This window comes from Vigna radiata, unplaced genomic scaffold (genome assembly GCF_000741045.1).
Source record: "Vigna radiata var. radiata cultivar VC1973A unplaced genomic scaffold, Vradiata_ver6 scaffold_349, whole genome shotgun sequence".
NCBI lineage: Eukaryota > Viridiplantae > Streptophyta > Magnoliopsida > Fabales > Fabaceae > Vigna > Vigna radiata.
Window position 1 is genome coordinate 201,196 of NW_014541986.1, and position 22,215 is coordinate 223,410.

The 22,215-nt window shown below is 31.2% G+C and overlaps 2 protein-coding genes and 2 non-coding genes across 5 annotated transcripts; 3 read left to right on the forward strand and 1 right to left on the reverse strand.

Moving 5' to 3' along the window:
• TRNAA-UGC lies at positions 1-73 on the forward strand. Its single transcript has one exon. It is a non-coding gene; the product is annotated as a tRNA-Ala (tRNA).
• A 5,152-nt stretch (positions 74-5,225) lies between these two features.
• TRNAA-UGC lies at positions 5,226-5,298 on the forward strand. The gene has a single exon. It is a non-coding gene; the product is annotated as a tRNA-Ala (tRNA).
• A 3,003-nt stretch (positions 5,299-8,301) lies between these two features.
• LOC106778750 lies at positions 8,302-10,820 on the reverse strand. Of its 2 annotated transcripts, none has more exons than XM_014666734.2 (6): positions 10,528-10,820; positions 10,320-10,431; positions 9,539-9,911; positions 8,916-9,387; positions 8,773-8,810; positions 8,302-8,675 (listed from the first exon to the last, which is right to left on the reverse strand). In XM_014666734.2, the coding sequence occupies exons 1-6, from the start codon at positions 10,580-10,582 to the stop codon at positions 8,631-8,633; spliced, it is 1,095 nt and encodes a 364-aa protein (XP_014522220.1). In that variant the 5' UTR covers positions 10,583-10,820; the 3' UTR covers positions 8,302-8,630. The 2 variants fall into 2 exon arrangements, with proteins under 2 accessions (XP_014522220.1, XP_014522221.1); XM_014666735.2 differs by having other exon boundaries at positions 9,539-9,899; positions 10,528-10,819.
• Positions 10,821-16,720: 5,900 nt separating this feature from the next.
• Positions 16,721-20,733, forward strand: LOC106778759 (calmodulin-binding protein 60 E). The gene is made up of 7 exons (XM_014666747.2): positions 16,721-17,136; positions 17,544-17,619; positions 18,049-18,107; positions 18,258-18,751; positions 18,969-19,129; positions 19,230-19,433; positions 19,529-20,733. Exons 1-7 carry the CDS (start codon positions 17,018-17,020, stop codon positions 20,255-20,257), a joined length of 1,842 nt encoding a protein of 613 aa, XP_014522233.1. The 5' UTR covers positions 16,721-17,017; the 3' UTR covers positions 20,258-20,733.
• The last annotated feature ends 1,482 nt before the right edge of the window (positions 20,734-22,215 follow it).

Here is a 22,215-nt window from a genome sequence, read left to right on the forward strand (position 1 = left end):
GGGGATGTAGCTCAAATGGTAGAGCGCCCGCTTTGCATGCGGGAGGTACAGGGTTCGATCCCCTGCATCTCCAATTTAAGTTTTTCTTTTTAAAACAAAAACAAAATTTGTCTTCGTAACATTATTCATGGATTTTTAAAATTTAACTTTAATGAATTTTCTTTCAAGAACATGAATTTTTTTATAAGAGTGATAAAATGGATAATTATTTATATTTTGACCTAACATCTTAACAAAATCAAGAAAAGTTGCATCGTATCATTTTAACTTATTTTCTATCCAATTAAATAAATTGAGAGGTAGCTACTTATAATATTAAACATTATCCCATTAAAATTTAATTTATCGACGACAAAAATTAAAATTATAATATAACATTTCTTATTTGTAATATTTCAAATAATACAACACAAAAAAATATTTTTAAATTATAATAACTTAATATTTTTAAATTATAATAACTTTTATATTCATTCCAAGGTGTTTGTCACTCTCTCTCATTCTTTTTTTATGTTTTTGTTGTTGTAAAAAAAAAAAATCTTTTTCCGTCATATATTTGTTTAGATTTATTTGATATTTACTTTAATATATAATAGAAATATGATATAATATTATTCGTTTATAATAAATAAATATGTTTTTACTTTACACAATAAACATAAAAGTGTGATCTAATAAGATTCTTCGTTATAGAAGAGTCTAAACTTGTATTTATTTTGATTATATTTACATATTATAATTAAATTTCGATAATTTAGTAAATTGATTATTATTTATCATTATATTATTATTATACTTTCTAGGTAAGTACTATTATAATATGACCATTGGCTCACAATCTATGTTAGTTTTATAAATACAACTAGCATCTCTCAAGAAATACTCCCTTCATAAACACTTATTTTCATCTTATTCCAAAAGATCATAATTCTCTTATTAACTTGAACGACGTAGAGACTTTTGTAGGTGCTTAATCTTCTCTTTTATCTTGTTTTTGTAAATAATTGTAGTTTAGGTTACACTAAGGAGATATCATCACTGACTCCCTTGTTTTGTAGACTTATTCTGTGCTTTGGAAGAACCTCAACCAAATCAAGGTTCTGGAACTAAGGAAAAACACCAAGAACATCAAAAGCATGATCTCGTGAAGTTCAAAATCAAGCCTGGGCGCCCCTCAAAGGGCCTTCAGCCATAGATGGCTCGTGAAGTTCAGAATCACGCTTGGAGGCTAGCTTGGGTGTGTGGGAGCATTCCTTTCTTCTTTCTTGGGTCTTCACTTTCTTCCATTGTAAGCTTAAGCTCTCCATGACATTTGAAATCTATAGAATTACAAATCTAATTCCATTTCCAAGTGTTTTTTCTCCAAAAGTTCACTTCACGATTTATGCATCATGTTTATTTTAATTGCATCCAAAACTCGTTTTATGGAATCGTTCTTTAGTCTCTATTAGTTAAGCAATTATATTATCGTTTGGTGTGACACGAGTATCTTGGAAAACGATATTCGGTTTTACCGATTTATTACTTAAGCGATTTGGTACGCTTGCGAAAGAGTTAACATTAATACATCACATATAATAATTCTAACACAATCTAGCTTAAACTCAATTCTAGAATATTTATTCATTAAGTCAAGTAATCATGATGTTTTTCATTGTCATGTAATCATGAATAAAATGTCATGGTCGACCCAAATTTACCAGGTTTCAATCCTCCATGACAAGGTTAATTCATTTATATAGCATTGCCAAAAATGGGGTCCCTTGCCCCAACTCCTGCTATAGGAACCTTTTCAATTCTCACCATCTAAACTCTATTCTTCATATGAGTCTGTGAGTTTAGTAGAGTTAAAACGACTTTATAGTATGAACTATTACTCAATGCATAACACTAAACTAAATAATATGGCATTCCTTCTTAGGAAGGACCATATTAATACAATGCACACAACATCTCTATCCAAATCATTTCATAGTTTCATCATTTCTTCCCCCTCTTAAAACCATAACCATTGAATAACATTGTAAATCCTACTTATAATTTCCACAACTCCACAAATAGAAATATAAAACAATTCACAAACTCCTACAACAAATTACCCCTAAGGATGTATTTGCTTAACAATTAGGTGACTCGCCCAACGAGCCAAAACACATTAACAATTTCCCAACGAAGTTACTCGCTCAACAACTCATGCTTTGGGAGCTTGTAAAATTAAGCTCGTTCAATGAGCTCTAACTTACCCAACGAGTGAAAGGTCATGATGATCTTTATAGTCCTATTTTGACGCTCGCTTGGTGGAGGTTTGATTTGTCTAACGAGTCTGCATAAAATAAGAAACTAGCTAGATGTATCAGATGAGTCACTTGATGAATCTAGGAACTCTTACATGTTTCTTAGTTTGAAAATTACATTGTTACCAATTCAAGGTGCGCTAAACAAACCAAACTAACCAAAATGATCCATCATAGGTAGAACAACCATTAGCTCAAAGATGGCTTTTTACGCTAGTTAAAAAAAGGTTTTCTATGCTAATTCTAAAACTAGCATAAATACAAGTGGTATAAAAAGTTCACTTTCTATATCAATTATTCCATAATCGATATAACTTCCCTCAATTCGAGTTTCTTCTTCTCTAGTAAAAACTTTTCTCTTTCTCTCTTTATTCAAATGGGATCGAAGTAGTAACTCAACCTAGAATCGTTGTTATTCATCGTGCCCAAAGTAGAATCACCAACGCCAATGGCTTCTTCTTCTTCTTCACCTACGACAACCACTTCTTCTTCAAGGGATAGTTGTCGACCCACCCTCCCTCGTGTGAGGATTCTTCCTCCTTCCAGTATCTAGTTGTTGTCGCTCAGCCTTGCTAAAACTGGTGACTCATCGACATCACAAACATTAAGTTTCTCCCTCCTCGTACAAGGGTTTCCTTCTTCTTAAATCTCCACCACCGCAGTGACCTTCGCTCAGCACCCCATCATTCATCTCTCCTACAACCAAAGCGTCGTCACATGCTCCCCTATGCCCAAGGTCATTACCAATGACACAAATCTCCCATGTTAAGATTTTGGAAACTTTGACTTAGAGAACCTGAACCACAACATAGAGAACTGATAGTCATGCCTCCATCAAATCTCTAATGTTGCACACCCTTCACCATCGGCTAGTCGTTGCTTAAGGTGTCCACCGTCCTTTAACAGTTCAGGTTATGTGTGTGCTAGAGTTTTCTAAGAGAGTAAGGAGAATATTAAGAAGAAGAGTGTTTGGAGAACACATTAGCAAAGAGAAAAACAATGCAAAAAGGGTTGGGGGTATACTATGATGACAAATCGACATTGAAAGTCTTATGATATATTACAAAAATGACACATGACCACCTTTTATACCGATTTTAGATATAATCAATATAGAAAGTCTTATAATTTATTACAAAAATATCACTGCCCAAACTTTCTATGTCAAGTCTAGGTACAATCAGTATATAAAATCTTTTAATTTATTATGAAAATATTACAAGTCAACTTTTATACTAGTTATAATGACAATCGGCATAAATAATCTTATCATACTTACAATTATGCCACTATGTCATTTATTATATTGGGTGATTATAACTCATAAAAAAAATTGTCATAAACTAATTTTGCACTATTGAACAACCAAAATTTACATGCATGCCCCACTTTTAAGTCAACTCAACCAAGAGTTTAAAGGTACATACACCCTCATAGAAATATAAATTGAACATAGCTAACATAAAAAACATACAACATCAATAGTCTCACACATATCAATTTAGCTCACTTAAAATACAATCACATCAATTCACATAGATGAATATACACAAAATATTTCAATCCTTTTCCATCCAAACTTATATATAATTACCAGTCATTCAATACTTTACAAGTCAATTATGCACTCAAAATCATGAAAATATATAAAATAACATTAGCTTCCCATAAATGCTCCTAGATAAGAAAATATTTCACACAAACTCTACCTCACACATTGTTCTATTTGCACACTGAAAACTCTTATTAACAATTATAACAGTCATTTAATATCCTAACTAAATATAAACTCATTTTAAACTCTTTAACATCACATACAAACCCCCTACATACTATATATATATATATATATATATATATATATATATATATATATATATATATATATATATATATTAACATTTATGTATATAATAACAATTTACTCAATTCATTAAATAATAAACAACTAATAAAAAATTGAAGTTTTGATTAAATATTGCAGGTTATAATTTTTTTCTCCACCTCTATTTACTTTCTAACTCTATTGTGCTCGCTGAATAAGCAAGAAACAACAAATAAAGCATTGTGAATTAGAGTGTGTAAAAAACATAAAATTTTCCCAAAGAAATGTCATATTATGATGTTTATACATGTATGCCATGATATTCTACTTTAAGTTTCTTCAACGATTGATCTAAAACATCTAATGCATTTTTGTGAAGTGAAATTGTTTTAAAAAAACTTATATTTATATTTTTAATATATAACAATTTTAAAAAACCTTAGAAAAACACACAAATTTACATTTTATTACTTTTTAAGTAAATTTCACTTAATTTTTTTCTCCTTATATTAAGACTTGTGTTTTTATCTACAAAGGACAATTTTTTGTATTTAAAAGAAATTTCCTAAATTAAATAAATGGAGTGTATAATGTCAAATTTATCTAATAATAATTTTTTTCGAATATTTTGATTCTTTAAATTTAAAAAAAAAAATCATTAAAATCCTTCACTTAGTTCAAAGTAGATGTTATGTTTTACATTCCTTTGAGATGTCTTGAGTTACTCGAAATTATGTAATGAGTACATACTCTGTTTTGGTTTTGAATATGAAGTATTTAACATATGTGATAAAGAATGTTATAGTTTATATTTTAACTATACGTCAACATAAATTATATTCTTATGGGTCTCTTATTATGTATAATAAATTACTGTAGAAAAAAAAGGCAAACAAAGTTATTATATTCAATAATAACTTTGAATTAAAATCAAACAAATTACTGTGATAAAGGTTGTCATAATTCATATTTTAATTTCTGATGAATAATTCATTCTTATCTATAATTAAATTTGAATGAAGCAATTTTTGGTAGCTTTTACCTTAGATTAGAACAAGATATATAGTTTTAAACAAATAAAATTTTATAAAATTAAATTTCACTTAGGGGATGTAGCTCAAATGGTAGAGCGCCCGCTTTGCATGCGGGAGGTACAGGATTCGATCCCCTGCATCTCCATTTTAATTTTCCATTTCTTCTTTCATTTAATAAGTTTGTGTATATTTTTTTTTTAAAAAGTAATTTCCAGAAATTATCTTCGTAACATTATTTATGAATATTTAATTTTTATACATAATATAAAAAGATAAATTATTATAAGTAAGTTTAATGTTTTTTATTTTAAGAACATGAGTTTTTTTATAATAGTGATAAAATGAGATAATTCATTATGTTTTGACCTAATCTCTTAAAAATGATCAAGACAAATTTCCTCTTTAATTAGATAAATGACCTAACCTCTTACATATGACATTAAATATTACTCAATTAAAATTAATAATTAAAATTTAACTTATTGGTGATCAAAATTTAATATAATAATAGTATTTCATATTGTAATTTTTCAAAGAATACAACACAAAAATTGTTATCCTTTAAATGTAATAATTCTTATATTAATTAAAGAATTAATGTAAGAGCACTAACTAAAGAATAAAAAAATTATTGTAGTTACTCAAAATCTAAAACAATATTTAAAATTGTTTGATTAATATAGATAATAAGATTATTGACTTCTATGATGATTAATTTAAAAGTCAAACAATTGTGATTTCTTAATTTTTTTTACCGTATAAATAAACTAGTTTACACTAACAATGTATTATTGAGTTCTTCGTGTAAACTTTCTCTTAGAAATCACTATGAAGGAATGCATTATTGACATGGAGTTGTTTGATAATCCAATCGTGAGATATGACAATAACAAGCAATAGCCAGAGGGTTGTGAGCTTGGCAACAGAAGCAAATGCGTCTAAGAAGTCAAGACCCTCAAGTTAGATCTAGCCCTTTGCAACTAGTCTTGTCTTGAAGTGATCAACAAATCCATCAAATTTGTGTTTAATCTTGCATACCCAACGATGACAGTTTTTCCAGGGTGTAAGTTATTGATGATCCAAGTTTGATTGGCTTCTAAGGATTTCAATTCGTCCTCCATGACTTAAACCCATTGGGGATCTTTTGAACATGTGCGTAACTTTGGGATTCATTAGAAGAAAAAATGGACATGATAATATTATTAAAATGGGAAGAAAGATGACTGCAATCTAAATAATTCTCAATAGGATATCTCACAACATTATTGGTTCTAAAATCATGAAGATAAGAAGCATGTTTATGTCAATGACATGATCAAAGTTGTTACAGTTAGAATCGGGAGAAACTAAATCATGTGAAACATAGTCAGAGGCAAAATTAGGAATAGAATTATTAGGTATGTTAGCATCAGTTTGTTCATCAATATTGAACACAATAGTAGAAATATCAAGAAGATTATAGTCATGAGCATAGCTATTTGGTATAGGGAGAGAAAAATAGTTATTTTTAGAAGCATTAGGATGAATGCTTATGTAGTGATATGTGTAACGCCCCGGCAACTTACAGGGACTGTTGACTGCCCCCACAAATCACCACGAGACTTTCCAGTGTGCTTTGCCATAATTTAACACATTAATAAGTCAAACAAAATTCGTGACAAAGATGTTTGTTTCGGATGTGGGGTCGAATATCACAATCAAAACACTCCTTCACACTTTTTCTCCAAGTCTCTCAACGTCGTCTTCAATCATTGTTGCAAATTGAGCATGTATGTACCTCTCAAAGACACCATTGCAAATTGCACAGACAGGTACCTCTCAAAGACACTCTAACGCTCAAGTCAATTATATTGTTGATCTGTTATCACAGTATAATCTTAAATTCACAATAAATGTAATTATCTTAGACTCATATTTATAGTTTTCGAAATGGACTTGTGATTTGCATAATCGTAATCATGGCCCAATACCTGATAAGCACACTTTGTTTGTAAATTTGATTATGAGTGATACTTAAGATTTTTAAAAATTTGTGATTGTTCCATCATCCTCGAAATCTGACTCAACAATTACCATAACACATTGATTCTATGCCACTCAATCCATAACTAGTGAGGCAACCATACCATACCTGTCATTTTTTTCTCTCTAAGTATATATTAAATGGTTAAATATGTTTTTGGTCCTTAAACTTTTAGTGAAAATTGGAATTAGTCCCTCTTCAAAACTTTGACCTATTTTAGTCCCCCAACTTTAGAAATGTATGAATTTAATCCTTTTAACTAAATTTTGTTAGGTTTATTTGATGTTTGAAGCACGTTTTATGATAGCATTTGGATTGTTTACATTGTATGACACATTTTTACTTCAATTTTAAGTGAGAAATGCCTTTGAAACATCAAATAAAGTTAACAAAATTTGGTTAAAAGGACAAAATTCATACATTTCTAAAGTTGGGGGACTAACTTAGACCAAAAGTTTGAAGAGAGATTAATTCCAATTTCCACTTAAAGTTAAGGAAGAAAAACATATTTAACCTTATATTAAATGTTTATACACTAATTTAGTGTTAAAGAATATTTTTCTATTTTTTATTATATTAATTTGTTCTTAATTTCCTTATTTATTTATAATTTTAAAAAAACAATAATAGTTTCATTTTGGAATTGAACAACGTCACTTCTAACCCATCAAAGAATTGAGTTGTCTCACTTTCAATATAATACATAGAATATATATATATATATATATATATATATATATATATATATATATTAAATACTTACTTTTTTTATCTGTTTTATTTCATCACATTATATATTCTATAAATATATAACTTTTATTCTATAAATATACATCAGGAAATGATCAATATTTTAGGTGTTCATAAATCAGTTTCATTTTCACAGTTGATATTGACAGTGCCGCAGAAGAAGGAAAATGGGTTCAATTAATTAACGCATCCGAATTTCATAAGGTGCAACAATTCAAATTCAAGCTGAAAAAGGGTTAAGTATTTAAAATTTCGAAATTATATTTTAAGAATCTTTATTCACGTTACAAATATTTAGCATAAATTACAATGATTTTCCCGACGCTGGCTGTTATTATAGCATGTAAATGTCACCTAACCTGGGTAATGAGCATATATCATTTAACATTTGACATTAATTCACATAAAGGATCAGAAAAATATACTCACTTTAACATTGATTTGCGAGATTAAAATAATTAATACAGAAGAAAAATACTGTTTCTGTGGAATAAATCTCCACCCTTCACATACAGTATAGAAACATTTATAGACACAAACAACAACATTCGATGCAGTATGGTTTGATTAACAAGTGTATGATAATAGTAACATGACACTAACACAAAAATATGTCAAGTGACCAAGCGAAGAGAAATGCAGCCTATACAAAAGCACGCTCCACACAGAATCACAAAAATTCAGAAATGCAAACTGCAGATTGTTCACACGACTTCTGCCACGCTGATCTCTTCAGTGCTTAGAGTTTGCTACAAGATTAGAGAAAGAAAAAACATAAGCTATATATTTTACTACATCGACAATTTAAAAGAAAATTAGAATTGTTACTTAGCAAGACATATATACCATATTTTCTTTGTTGCTCTTTGGTGCGCTAGCTGCAGCTGTGAGCAGAAAAAGAATTATGGGAAGTGTTAGACTAAAAGAATTGCTACAATGTATCATAGATAAAGCATAACACATATTGCTTTGCACATTTGGGAACTTGCCTTCTTTGACATTAGATTTCTTTTCCTGTTTCTTTACCATGCCCTTTTCCTTGTTTGATTCTTGCTTGCTTGGCTTCTCAGATTTTTTAACCAACCTATTATTCCTTTTGTCTAGAGAAGGCCTTGGAGTTGTGGTGTTGGTGCTGGTGCTCAAATTCCCTCTCAAACTGGATCCAAGATTACTCTTTTGATTCTTTGTTGACTCTGTTGAAGGTGTGAGTTTGGTAGAATTTAAGCTCCTGGGTTTCAGTTTTCTACTCTCAGTGGTAGAAGAAGAGCTATGGACATCATCATCAGAAGACCGAGTTCCCTCTTCGGGCGCATGTGAAATAGTTTCAGACAACTGCAACTGCTCCATGCTTTCTGATATGTTATACCTCTCAAACAATGCTTTCACAGTTTCACCAATGCCATCGTCAAGTTGATGTCTTCTCACATAAGATTTTAGCTCTTCTTGCATTGGCCCGAGAGGCTGTGATTCACATTCAAAGAAAAATAAATCATTACAAAAATTGGCTCAGTTAGAGCAAACATACAAGGTGCTGCATTCGCACACAAGTTTGCCAATATGCCATGTCAGATCCATAAACAATTGTGTATTGATTATTTGATTTAGGCAGTACCTCACATCCTGCCTCCAAAGCTAGTTTGAAGAAGGCAAGTGAAATTGAGTGCTTAGAAGCAGTTTCAGAGAGCTTAATCTGGTTCAACCAATATGAAGCCGAAGTCAGAAGGTTTAACTTTGTTGTCTTGGAAATGTCAGAAATGGGTGTTTTGCTTCTGCCTTGACCTAAAGCACTCCTCCCAGTTCTAGTCTCGGAGATTGGGGTAATGTTGCCACCCAGCTTCGGCCTCGAAGTGGCTGGTGCTTTGGCAGGAATTGAGAGCCTTCTGGGTGGCTTGGCACTACCAGACTTCTCCTTGCCAGAAAAATCTAGAACACTCACACTTTTACTTACACTCGAAGCACCCAAACTTCTGCCCCTGAAAAGAACACTGTAACTCTTTTAAAGACATACATATATATCAAAATTGACTCCTCCAATCATAATTTCTCATATTCCTCACATTTCTAAGCGACAAAGAACATAAATTTTAGTTTAAATTATGAAAATTATCTGTTTTGAACTCAATGTTTAACAGAACCGAAACCCATAATAAAGTGTTAGCGATTAGACAAAGTTCTTTAAAAACTGTTTGTTAGTTGTAGCAGTTCTAGAAACATTTAAACTGTCCATGTAACTTGTAAGTTAATCATCATACTTTTTCTCAAAAAATTAAGGTAGCTATCATTAATGTCTTAAACAACAATTTATGCCCAGATGACATTGTAAATTGCAGATGAATAAATTAGTTTCTCTTTTCAGCGAGTCTGAAAATTAAAGTAAAAGCAAAGCAATTTACCTCTTTGATTGATAAGGATTGGAGCAATTGGGTGTGTTATCTGATTTGTCTTCCTTGGATTTATTGCCAGAGCGAAGCGCATACTTTTGAAGCCTGGGTCTGGCAGTGTTCCCTGAACCATAAACAAAAACAGAACAAACCCATTTCAAAATTGTTATTGTAGGGTGAAAAAGTAGAAAGAAAGGTGTAAGAGTGAGATAGTGTGTACCAGATGAAGCAGTAGCAGCAGCAGAGGAGGACTGTTCGATGACGGGTTCTTCCATATCTTATTCTGAATTGCGAGAATAGATGAGATGCGTGTGAGTGATTATGAGTTGATGATGTTACGGCGTTTGGAATTATTTATAGTAGAAGGTTGTGGCGTCTGATTTGGGTTTGGGGCGGGAAAAACTCAAAATTTGCTGACATGGAAAACAGAGGCTCTGTTGATGAACGGAAACAGAGAGATGAAAAATGACATTGGTGGACCCATTTGCAAGCAATACAAGGTTGGTTTTGTTCAACATCAGAGGCTCCCTCCGTTATTCGAAATTCAAATTTCAAAATTAAGTTTTCGTTACGTTTTGGTTTAGAAAAGCAAGAGAGAACCGTTGTTGGTCGGAGTTTAGAAACTCAGTTATAAGCACCGTTGTCTTAATTAACTCAAAAAATAATTATTTTAATATTAATAATCATCACACACAAATTAATTAAAGGGAGAAAGTTAAACATTGAGAATAAGAAACTACAAAATTAATAATAGTAGGTTTTAGCAACATCCTAAAAGGATGGTGCGTTAGTATCTAGATTAGTAACATATTGTTCTATGAAAAAATTCTTTTAACAATTTTCTTTTTGACAATTTGGTTTCAAATATTTTTTAAAAATAAATTGAAACAGACAAATAAAATAATAATAAGTGTTTTATTATAAAAAAATTGTTAAAATATTATCATCCTTATTCTATAGTAACTTATGTAAAATTGGAAGATAAAACCAACCAATAGTGATAATAATAAAAACCTTAGTCAATAATGATAAATAATGATTAAATTTAGTAACGGAAAATTGTTGTCTCTATCCATGACTGATTTTTACGAAATTTTAGTAATAAAAAAATAGCTAGTCAAATTCATTATAATAATTAGTAATTGAAATTGATCATTTAATTAGTTATTAATATCGGTCTTTAAATTAGTCAATAATTTTGGTTTATCAACCACTGATTTTGGTCTTTGAATCAGTCATTAAAATCAATTATGTTCCGTGTAAAATTCAAGAGGAATCTATAGAAAAGATGAACATCGAAAAAATAAATACAAGCAACTGATAAAATATAAATAAAAATATTTAAAGGAAAATATACAAAAGAAAAACTAAAAAAAGTGAAAGACATTAAAAAAAACAAGATAATTTATACATTTTAGATATTAAAGAATATTATAAGAGAATTAAAAATAACTCTAATAATCTAAAATTACAAGAATGAATTATCATAAATATGAAAAAGAACATGTCCCTATTTTTATATGTTATTTTAAGCAAATATGGTTGTAAGTTTTACATGTATTTTTTAAATATATAAATGTAATGGTTGTAACTATTTTATATGTTTCTTTCACGTGTTTAAATAAAATTTAGATAGTTAGAAGATATATGAAGATTTTAAGACCAGGTGTTAGTGCAGTTGTTTTCCACAAGGTCATATGATTCAAAATTTTCTTTAATACTTTTTAGGTAATTCCAAAACCATTATGTTTGTTCATTAATAAAGAAGACATGAATGTACAACTTATGTCGAGCTACTATCTTTTGTGTCAAAAAGAAAAAGACTATTGTGTTTCCTAAATCAGCCAAAGGCGGCACTCTTTTCACAGTTTGATGCCACCATCCATTTGGGTCTTGGATTTTATATTGAATTAATGAATGATGTGCTACTTCACTTAGGGACTTTAATCACATGTTATTAGTAGTTTTTACATGTAAATGGTGAGGACAGTTTCTCATCTTTAATCTCTCATATTATTAAATAGTAATATTATTATATTTTTATTTATATTTTATATATTTATGTATTGGATGAAATACTTACTTTATTTTTTGAAAAAAAAAAATTAGATTTAAGTTTGAAATTTTAGATTTATACTAAATATGGATTTGGAAATCCAATTCAATTTTTTAAAAATGGATTTGGATTTAAAATATATTCTAAATATTAATTGTTTTTATAAAAAATAATTTGGATTTGGACTTGGATTGAATTTTCTAAAATTTACGGTTAATACTAAAAAGTTATAACATAATATTATTTAGAACTTAATTATTGTTAAATAATTCAAGTATTGTTTGAATACTTAATTATTATTGACTAAAACTTAAACAACTTAAACATTATTTGAAAAACAATCATTTTTAACTAAAACTTTAATATTGTTTAGAAGGAAACTACTCCTATGTAAAAAAGTTTTACAAAGAAAAAGTATAAGGAGTCGCATTGTTGGTGTATTGGTGAAGGAGTCGTGGTGGTACGTGACTACACCAATGGTGGTTCACAACAGTGACGCAGAGGTCTTTCTCTTTTGCAGTGGTGATGACAATGTTCAGGTGCTGCATTGACGGGTTTTCTAGTGTCGTTCTTTTGGATCGCGAGGAACTTGTAATTTCTAGTTTGGTTTTGCTTTTTCAGGTGACACACACTATTGTGTTCATAGTTGCTCGCGGTTTCAAATCTTCAATGGATAGAGACACGTTTTGCAGGTGTGGTTTTGCATCTTAGAAGTTTGATCTGCGTTGTGATAGAGATGCTTGTGTTTGTTGGCGTGCGATATGGGTTCAACGGTTGTGTTTTGTTGTGGCAGACCTACAAAATTTTCTTCTTTAACAAGGCAAGAAGGAGGTTCAATGATTTTGGATGGTGAAAGATTTTTCTATACCAGTTATAACATTAACCGGTATAAAAAGTGGCACTTTCTATACCATTTCTGAAACTGGTATAAAAAGACAATATTTTTTATACTTTCTGCTTGTATATCGGTTCTACAATGGGTATAAAAAACCCTTTTTAATAGGTATAGAAAGATTTTTATGCACTAATGAAGGTTTATACATTCTTCTAGTTTGTTGAAATAAAAATAAAGAATGTTTTTGTTCAACTTAGAATACATAAAGCTTTGAGTAACAATACCATTAAAGGTTTATTTCACAAACAATTTTTTAAAATTGCACAAACATATATTAACATGTGAAGATGATAACTTTTCAAAGTTGCACATCCTCATTACTCTGATAGTTGATGATCAGAGAGTCTTATATTCTTTTAGTAGTCTTCAAATTGCAAACCTTTTTATACTCATTTTTGGATAAGTGAAAAATAAGAGTGCATATTACTTTATGCATGTGGTTGAGCTCTTCCTCATCACAATCCTCTTTAGGGGATGAGATCTTTATATCACCACAAGTGATGATTTGTCACAACTAATAGTGCATGGGCTTTATGTATATTTCCATTGTAAGACCTAGGAAAAATAAATATCTAGAAACGTGGTAAAGGCAAGGAGGTCATGGATTAAAATAAGAAAGGATGAGTTATACAAAAGTGAAGGGTGACATAGATGATTAGACCTCCTAATTATGAGTTGGTGGTCATGTGTTCGTTTCTTGTTATGTGCATAATAAATTTTTTAATTCTTTATTATTTTGTTGTATGTGGATGTGTGATATGTATTTATGTTTGTAATAATTGTTGTGAATGCGGTTGACAATATAAATGTTATAGTCTATTTGGTTTCGGGTGTATGTTTAGAACTTGGGGTGGTGAGTTCAAGTCTTCTATAAAGCAAATATATACTAATTGTTCATCCTTTTTATACTAATTGTTCATGCATTGAGTGATGAGATGATTTGTCTATGTTGCATGTTTAAATGGGGATGCTTTTCACTGGGATTCAAACTATTTCCATTAAACTGTATTGAGTTTCACTTGGTTATGATGTTTTACATTAAAATTGTTAGGTTATTTCATTGGTCGTGCTGCCTTAGTACTACTCCATGTTGTTCCACATGATTATGGACTGTTTGGTAGTGTTGTCATATTGCTTCAGTATTCTTCCATGTTGTTTTTTGTGGTGCGTTGAGTGGTATAACATGTTGTCATGATGATTTGGTCTTGTGCTAAGTTGTTTAACCTGTTGCCATGAGGTTTTTATGCACTACCGAGTTATTTTACATGATTTTGGATTGTTTAACTTTGATAATAATGTTATCTTAGTGTTACAAAGTTGCTAAAACAGGATTATGGATTGTTTAAATTTGTTTTCCATTTTGTTCTTAGGTTGTGCTATGTTAGTTTTAATTATTAGTATGATGTTTGAAACATGTGTTGTGTATTTAAAATTGTTATTATGATGTTGGAAGCATGTGTTTAGCTGTTTTACCTATAACTATGATTTTTTTAAGTATCTATCGAGTTGTTTTACTTGATTCTGGATGGTTTAGACTTGTTGTCGTGTTTGGTCGGGCTGGGGTCGTGAGTTGGCTGAGTTATGTTGGTCGAGCTGGGTTGTCCGAATTGTGTTGGTTGGCCTAGTTGAGATGTGTTGGTCGGGTAGTTCGAGATGAGTTGTTTGGTCGAGTTGGGTTGTTTGGCCAAGTTGACCGAGCTAGATTGTGTGGCTTTGTTGGGTTGTTTGGTTGGGCTGAGCGGGTTGTTTGGGGACCTTAGTTTTGAGGTTCTGGAACTCGGTGTATGGGTTTTGGAGGTTAGCCTAGGGTATTTTTTACTTTGGTCGAGCTGTTAATGTTGTTGGTCAAGCTGTTTATGTTGTTGGTCGAGCTGTTTGTGATGTTGGTCGTGTTGTGTTGTTTCGTTGTTGAGTGGTGTGGTTGGTTGTTGTGTTATGTTTGGACATGGCTAGGTTGCTTCTTGTTGGTTGAGCTGCTTAGTGGTGTGATGACTCGTCGGTCCAGTTGGTGTTGGAAGGTGGAGTTGTATGTTATGCTTGTTGTTGTTGTTGTTGTTGTATGACAGATGGTTGTCTAGTGTGAGGTTGGAAGATGCGTGTGGTTGTTATGTCTTCTCTTTATAACTTGTAAAGTTGAGTTTTGCTCCTTTTTCTTGTGTGAGGCAATGAAAATATGTCCTTTTTGCTTATGTGAGGTAGTGGAAAAGGGAGGATATTGTTTTATTCCTTTCGCCTATGTGAGGCAGTGGACAGGGGTCCTTTTTGCTCGTGTGAGGTAGTGGAAAAGGGAGATTAAGGTGTTGTTCCTTTTGCCTATGTGAGACAGTGGAAAAGAGTCCTTTTTCGCCTGTGTCAGGTAGTGGAAAATGGATGTTATGGTGTTGTTTCTTTCGTCTGTGTGAGACATGAGAAATGAGTACTTGGTGTGATGGTAGGTTACGAAAGAATGACATATTGTTGATATTACTTGGTGGTAATGTGTTTTCATGTAATGAGAATGTGGTTGATTGTCTGGATTGAATATGATGTTTTGAGTTGTGTGGATGAGTATGGTTGTTGGTTATTATCATCTTGTATTGTTTTTTTGTTAGCTCACCATTACTTGTTTGTGTTTGTACGACAATCGTATAATTCGTGTTATTATAAGAGAGTAGAAGATATTATATAGATAAAACTATTGAGACTTAAAATAAGGAAATGCATGAAAAAATCATAAAAGTTTTTGAAATATTTTAAGACAATGTTTATTTATGCGGGGTTTTAATTTTGAGATATTAAATAAATGAATATTTTTTTCGAGTTATTCTTTATTTCGTGATTATGTCAAAGTTGTATTTTTTTTAAGTAATGAATGTTTTATATCCACATTGTCACTCTAACAAAGAAAACCTTCTCCTAAGAATATAGGAGGACCGAAAAGTGTAACTTCTTCAATGTTGAGAAGTGGTTCATACTTGTTATGTTAAATCTTTGACAGATTGAATCTTTGACAGGTTGAACTCTAATATCAACCATATTTAATAAATATATATGACAAAAATTGAAAATCAAATACATATTTAATTATACCTTAATTATTAATAAAATTTATATAAAATTAATTTTTTTACATTAAAATTATAATTTTTTTATTATATTAAAATAAAATATATCAATATTACTAACAAAATTTAACACTCCAAAATTTTCGAAGATCCGTATCACAAACTCGAGTCTTTCTGGTGACAAAACATGACTAGTATTTATGGAGGGCTAGCCAATAGAAAAATGTAATCGAGATACATATAAAGGGCTGATTTTGTCTTATCACCGACACCAAATGGAAAGTCAAAGACAAATGAGACACAAAAAACGCGGTTTCATTTTCATTTTCCAATGTTCATGCACACATCCAATACAGCTGTGATCATCAATAATATCAATTATATATTCTAATCTAAGGAACCCTTTGTACTTTTTTATTCAACATAAATGAAGTGTAAATTAATGTAGATCTATGCTACAGCCTTCACATTTTACTTGTCGTAATCTTAGATCCTCAGATGTCAAACAAAAAAATAAACATCCTCTTCTTCCTATGTGTTTGTGAATTCAAGTTTTAGTTTATGTTTTGGTTCCAAGACTTTTGCCCTCTACTCTTGTGCTTCTTCTGGGAAGGTTCTTGGCTGCACCTGTCCTACGGATCCCTAAGAAAAGGACCAGCTTTCTAAATTTAGATAGTGTCTACCGATATCATTGGTATTGGATAAGTTTCTAGAAATGGAAAGTTCCAAGAACAACAGAGTGGAGAAAAGAGGGTACGAGCTAGTTGATGAGGCTGACGATTCACAGCATCGTCTTACACATCCAAAGAAACCAAAACTACCCGGTTTAGCCAGGTATATTCATTTTTTCTAATCTTTGATCGCTTATCATTAGTTGCATTCTTTTAATTAGGTTATTTTGCTTCGTGTTTGAATTAATTTCCATTTGGGTGGTATCGTTAAGACTGTTACTAGATCTTCGATAACATGACATCAGTTCTAAGATTAATGTTTTGTTCCTCTTAATTGTGAAACTAATTAATGTAAGATTTGTCACTGGGTCTTTGAGAGGAATATCAAACTTTCATTAGCATTTTAGTGTTTTCAACTAATTTGAGTGTTTCCAACCAATGAATTTCCCAATCTGTTTCTCAATGCTGGTTATCTTCGATTTGCCGTATGTTAGTTGGTAGTTACTTTTTGTCCCTTTAAATATAAATTAAGTGACACTCACACCAATATATTACTCGAATCGTGTTTAGTGTGATTGTGGAAGCATTAAAGGTTGACAGTCTGCAGAGACTATGCTCATCTTTGGAACCTCTTCTCAGAAAAATTGTGAGTTACTTTTTGCTTTCTTTATATTCTATACAGCACAATTTTAACGTTTCTTTCTTTTTACCTGCAATGATGAAGAACTTTTCTGTATAATAGTGGACCCAGTGATTGCTCGAACCTTGAGCACTTCTTCGATGAAGAAGTGACAATAAAGTAGTGCGTGATATGTAATTTAGTTGCAGTCTTTGATTTCGATTTCCTTGCGTGAAAAAGAAAAGAAAAAGATATCATGATATGTCAATTATAAAATGTTTATTTACAACCCTATTAATGGTTTTGTTAGAGATTGGTATTTCAATAGTATGTTTGTTACTTTCATTTAGAAGAAAGCTAGAGGTACCTGAATTAGTAAAGATCCTATTGATCAAGATATATAAATGTGTTATATAAGGTTAATATGTTAATCCTTCAAACACCATGACCTTGTAGGTCAGTGAAGAAGTGGAGCGTGCTTTGGCAAAATTGGGCCATGATAAATTGGCTGAAAGGTGTGTTTCCCTGTGAAATTGGATTTTGGAAAGTCTTGATTTCGAGTTATAAATGTATGTTTAGCACGATACTGATAGCTGATGACTGATATTCAATTGAATAATATCATACCTTATCAATGATTTTATCAATTACGTTTTGATTGTCAGATCTCAGCCACCAAGAATAGAAGGACCAGTGGCGAAGAATCTGCAGCTTCAGTTCAGAACAAGAATGCCGCCTCATTTGTTCACTGGGGGAAAGGTTGAGGGAGAGCAAGGATCTGCAATCCATGTTGTGTTAATGGATCCCAACACTGGCAGTGTGGTTCGTGTTGGACCAGAATCTGTTGCTAAATTGAATGTGGTGGTGCTTGAAGGTGACTTCAATGAGGAAGTGGATGATGATTGGACAAAAGAGCACTTTGAAGGCCATGAGGTAAAGGAGCGTGATGGAAAAAGGCCACTTCTAACTGGAGATTTGCAGGTTAGTCTGAAGGAAGGGGTAGGAACCTTAGGTGAGCTTACTTTTACTGACAATTCTAGCTGGATAAGAAGCAGAAAATTCCGGCTTGGTGTTAAGGTTGCTCCTGGTTATTGTGAGGAGATTCGTATTCGCGAGGGAAAGACCGAAGCCTTTGCTGTTAAAGATCACAGAGGAGAATGTGAGTTTTCTAATACTTCATATATTTTGCTTATGACTATTCAAACTGTAATGTTTTTGTCGGATGACATGTTCATGGATGTTAACCTTCTGTATCCAGCTAAATGCATAATGAACATAGAAAGTTTGTCTCTGTAAAGTTTGTTTGTTTACTTGCATAGTTTGTCAAGGCAACAATGTTTTCAGCAACTAAACAAATTGTTTTCTTCAACTTGCAGTATACAAGAAACATTATCCACCTGCTTTGAATGATGAAGTTTGGAGATTGGATCGTATAGCTAAGGATGGGGCACTTCACAAAAAGTTGATTCAAGCAAAAATAGTAACTGTAGAAGACTTCCTACGACTTCTTGTCCGCGAGCCACAGAAGTTAAGAAGTGTAAGAACTCTATAACTATTGCAAAAGCATCCATATCATTGTTGTCTAATCCAAAAGTACTCATTCCTACAAACTTCACAATTTTCCATCTTTGATGCAGATACTTGGTAGTGGAATGTCCAATAGAATGTGGGAGAATACTGTGGAGCATGCCAAGACATGTGTCTTGGGTGGCAAGCTCTTTGTTTACTACACCGACGAAACCAATACAGCAGGCATTGTATTCGACCATATATACCAGCTGAGAGGCCTCATTGCAGATGGCCAATTCTTCTCTTTGGAATCACTTACTCCAAATCAGAAGGTTAATTTTGTGATAACTGAAAACAGAATTTGTAGTATGTGATTGACATGTCTTGTAAACTACATTAGCTCATTTATTCAGAGTTTGATTTACAGATGTCTGTGGATTCCCTGGTGAAGAAAGCATATGACAATTGGGACCAAGTTGTAGAATACGATGGAAAAGTTTTAAATTCGCTCACTAATTCGAAAAAGGGATCAAGAGCTTTGGCCACTCAGATAATGAACCATAACAGTTTCCCAGAGCAACAGTATTCCTCAGCAAAGAACAAGGTGTCATATGTCTCCTCTGAACCAAATCAACAGTCGCAGATAACAAATAACTACTCAGCCAGTCCCGGTTTGACTGACTATCTATTCGGGAGATCTGACAGTCAGATGGTAGGCACATCTTTAACTGAGTCTGAGATATCATTGAATGGCAGCATGAACTACATAACAGGTGAAAATCATGAAAATGCTGGCACTTATTTCGCCGGAGATTGGTCCCGGCCAAGAAGTGGACAAGGGTTGGAAGACATTGTGGCAGAAGAACTCCGTCTGAGGAGTTCAGAGATGTTGGAGAGTGATGATATGCAGAGGTTACTTAAGACAATCAATGCTGGAGTGAACATGACAGGGAATCTTGGTCATTCTAATGAGGGTTGTTACGCTTATAGCCTTCAGTATGAGCCTCAGATGTATCATTCATTCGGTGAGGATCAGGGGAAACCTTCAGGGAAAGCTGTAGTGGGGTGGCTTAAGCTCAAAGCTGCTTTAAGGTGGGGCATTTTTATCAGAAAAAAAGCTGCAGAAAGGAGAGCACAGCTCACTGAGTTGAATTGAGTTATAAAATATGCTTCAAACTGCAACATTTTCAACTCATTTTCCATCTGACACACAATTTCTAGCTGATATTGCTTTTCGAATGTGACAAATTGCAATGCATAGAACAATTTCAGAAAAAAAAACAAACACAAAGGTTAAATAAGTTGTACAGATGTGGCATTCAAGGTTTGAATAGCAGTTAGTTACAAATAATTGGAAAACACAACCTCAGACTTGGTTCAGCTTGTGAGATTATGGACATCAGGCAGCACTGTCATGTAACAGGCTCTCTTATTTTGGCATTTTATTTTTCTATTTTTGTTGTGTCATTTAGTTATGAATTCATTTTCATTTCTTACTTTTTCATTAACTGATCAAAGAGTCTGTATCTAATGGTTCTTGTTTTTTCATTATTTTCTGATAATGTACCATGACTTGTTTGTGAGCACTTACCACATGTAATAAAATGAATTCTACTGAAGAATATTAGACAATTTATGTTCATAAGATGAAAATGTCATCAATCTCTAAGAAATGAGAATGATTTTCTTTTTTTTTCGATAGATTCACATTCAATTAATTTGTTTTAGTAAAAGAAAGTTGAATTGGTAGTTCGACTTATATATTCTTCAAATTTCAAATTTAGGTAACTGTTGTTATCAGAGCATGCTCTGAAGAGTATGATTGGTTTATGTCTGAAGAGTAATATTGATCACGTAGAGGATGTTAGTACTAAAATGTAAATATTTTTATATATAGTATAATATATTATTTTCTAATATTTGTTGTATTTTACTGTTTATTGGAACTTTATATCAATCAAAATATTTTGATGTGAATATTTTGAAAAATAATACTGCATAGTTACTTGTATAGAGCAAAATCTTTATCTGATTTTAGTTAATGACAACAATATAGTCTTCCATTATTAAAATGAAGATTTACTGTTAAATTTTCAAATAATTATATTTATGCATATTTATAGTCTTTTTTAGGATAATTCAATGCGATCAATTTTATAATATCGTTATATAAATAACCAAAGTTTTATATTTTATTGTGGTTACAGTATCATTTCAATAACTAAATTATTAAGTAAAATATATAAGTATAACTAAATTATTAAGTAAATCTTTCTAAGATAACAATTACACACAAAAAATACAATTTTAATAATAACTTATACTGATGTTAACTTGTTTTGAAATTGATTAATACAATTGACCATATAAGGTGTTGGATTTTTAGTAACTGTCGTTTTATAAAAACAATATTAAGGTTAATAATGATTAAGAAATTATTAAGAATTTCACATTTATGAAAAAGATAAAGTAAGGAATAATAGACTCTTTCAAGATTAGTAGTATTAACATTCTTAGAATAATCAACACACGTTACAAATATTAAAAGTCAAACAGGTGTTCAATCACTTCAATAATAAACTGAAAATTTTCACGTAATTATGTTTTGATTGCATGAAAAATTTAGATATACTCAGTTAGTCTCTAATAATTTTTTGTAATATATGAATACTAAATAATTTTATATTTTTCATATTTATTATTTTCGATGAAGTAACTATTATTATACAGTATTAATTTACAAAATTACTATATTATTTTACAATTTTATTAAATTATAAAATAATATGTAACTATAATTATGACAGGATAAGATAACAATAATGTCTTCCAATTAATAAAAAAGTTGAATAGTAAATATTCAATTAAAAAATATAACTTTTTTAATATTCAATAGACCACAATATCAAAATTTATCAAACACTTAAAACTAAACCATTAAAAAATTGATACAAATACAGTAATTATTTTTCACATTATACTGAAATTAAAATATGACAATACCATATAATCGATTATTTACCCTACTTTTAATTAAAAAATGTATTTCAAAATGAACATGATAAAAAATAATTGATTGAAGCCTCTTACATGATCATAAAAGGAATATCTAAG

Bases quoted from the DNA above. Each gene is read 5' to 3' on its own strand.
- LOC106778750 (XM_014666734.2), bottom strand. From the start codon at position 10,582: ATGGAAGAACCCGTCATCGAACAGTCCTCCTCTGCTGCTGCTACTGCT. The intron at 9,912-10,319 runs GTAAATTGCTTT...AAAGAGTTACAG, and splicing joins AATCCTTATCAATCAAAGAG to TGTTCTTTTCAGGGGCAGAA. The intron at 9,388-9,538 runs GTACTGCCTAAA...TGTGAATCACAG, and splicing joins CTTTGGAGGCAGGATGTGAG to CCTCTCGGGCCAATGCAAGA.
- LOC106778759 (XM_014666747.2), top strand. From the start codon at position 17,018: ATGGAAAGTTCCAAGAACAACAGAGTGGAGAAAAGAGGGTACGAGCTA. The intron at 18,108-18,257 runs GTGTGTTTCCCT...TTTGATTGTCAG, and splicing joins CATGATAAATTGGCTGAAAG to ATCTCAGCCACCAAGAATAG. The intron at 18,752-18,968 runs GTGAGTTTTCTA...TTCAACTTGCAG, and splicing joins TAAAGATCACAGAGGAGAAT to TATACAAGAAACATTATCCA.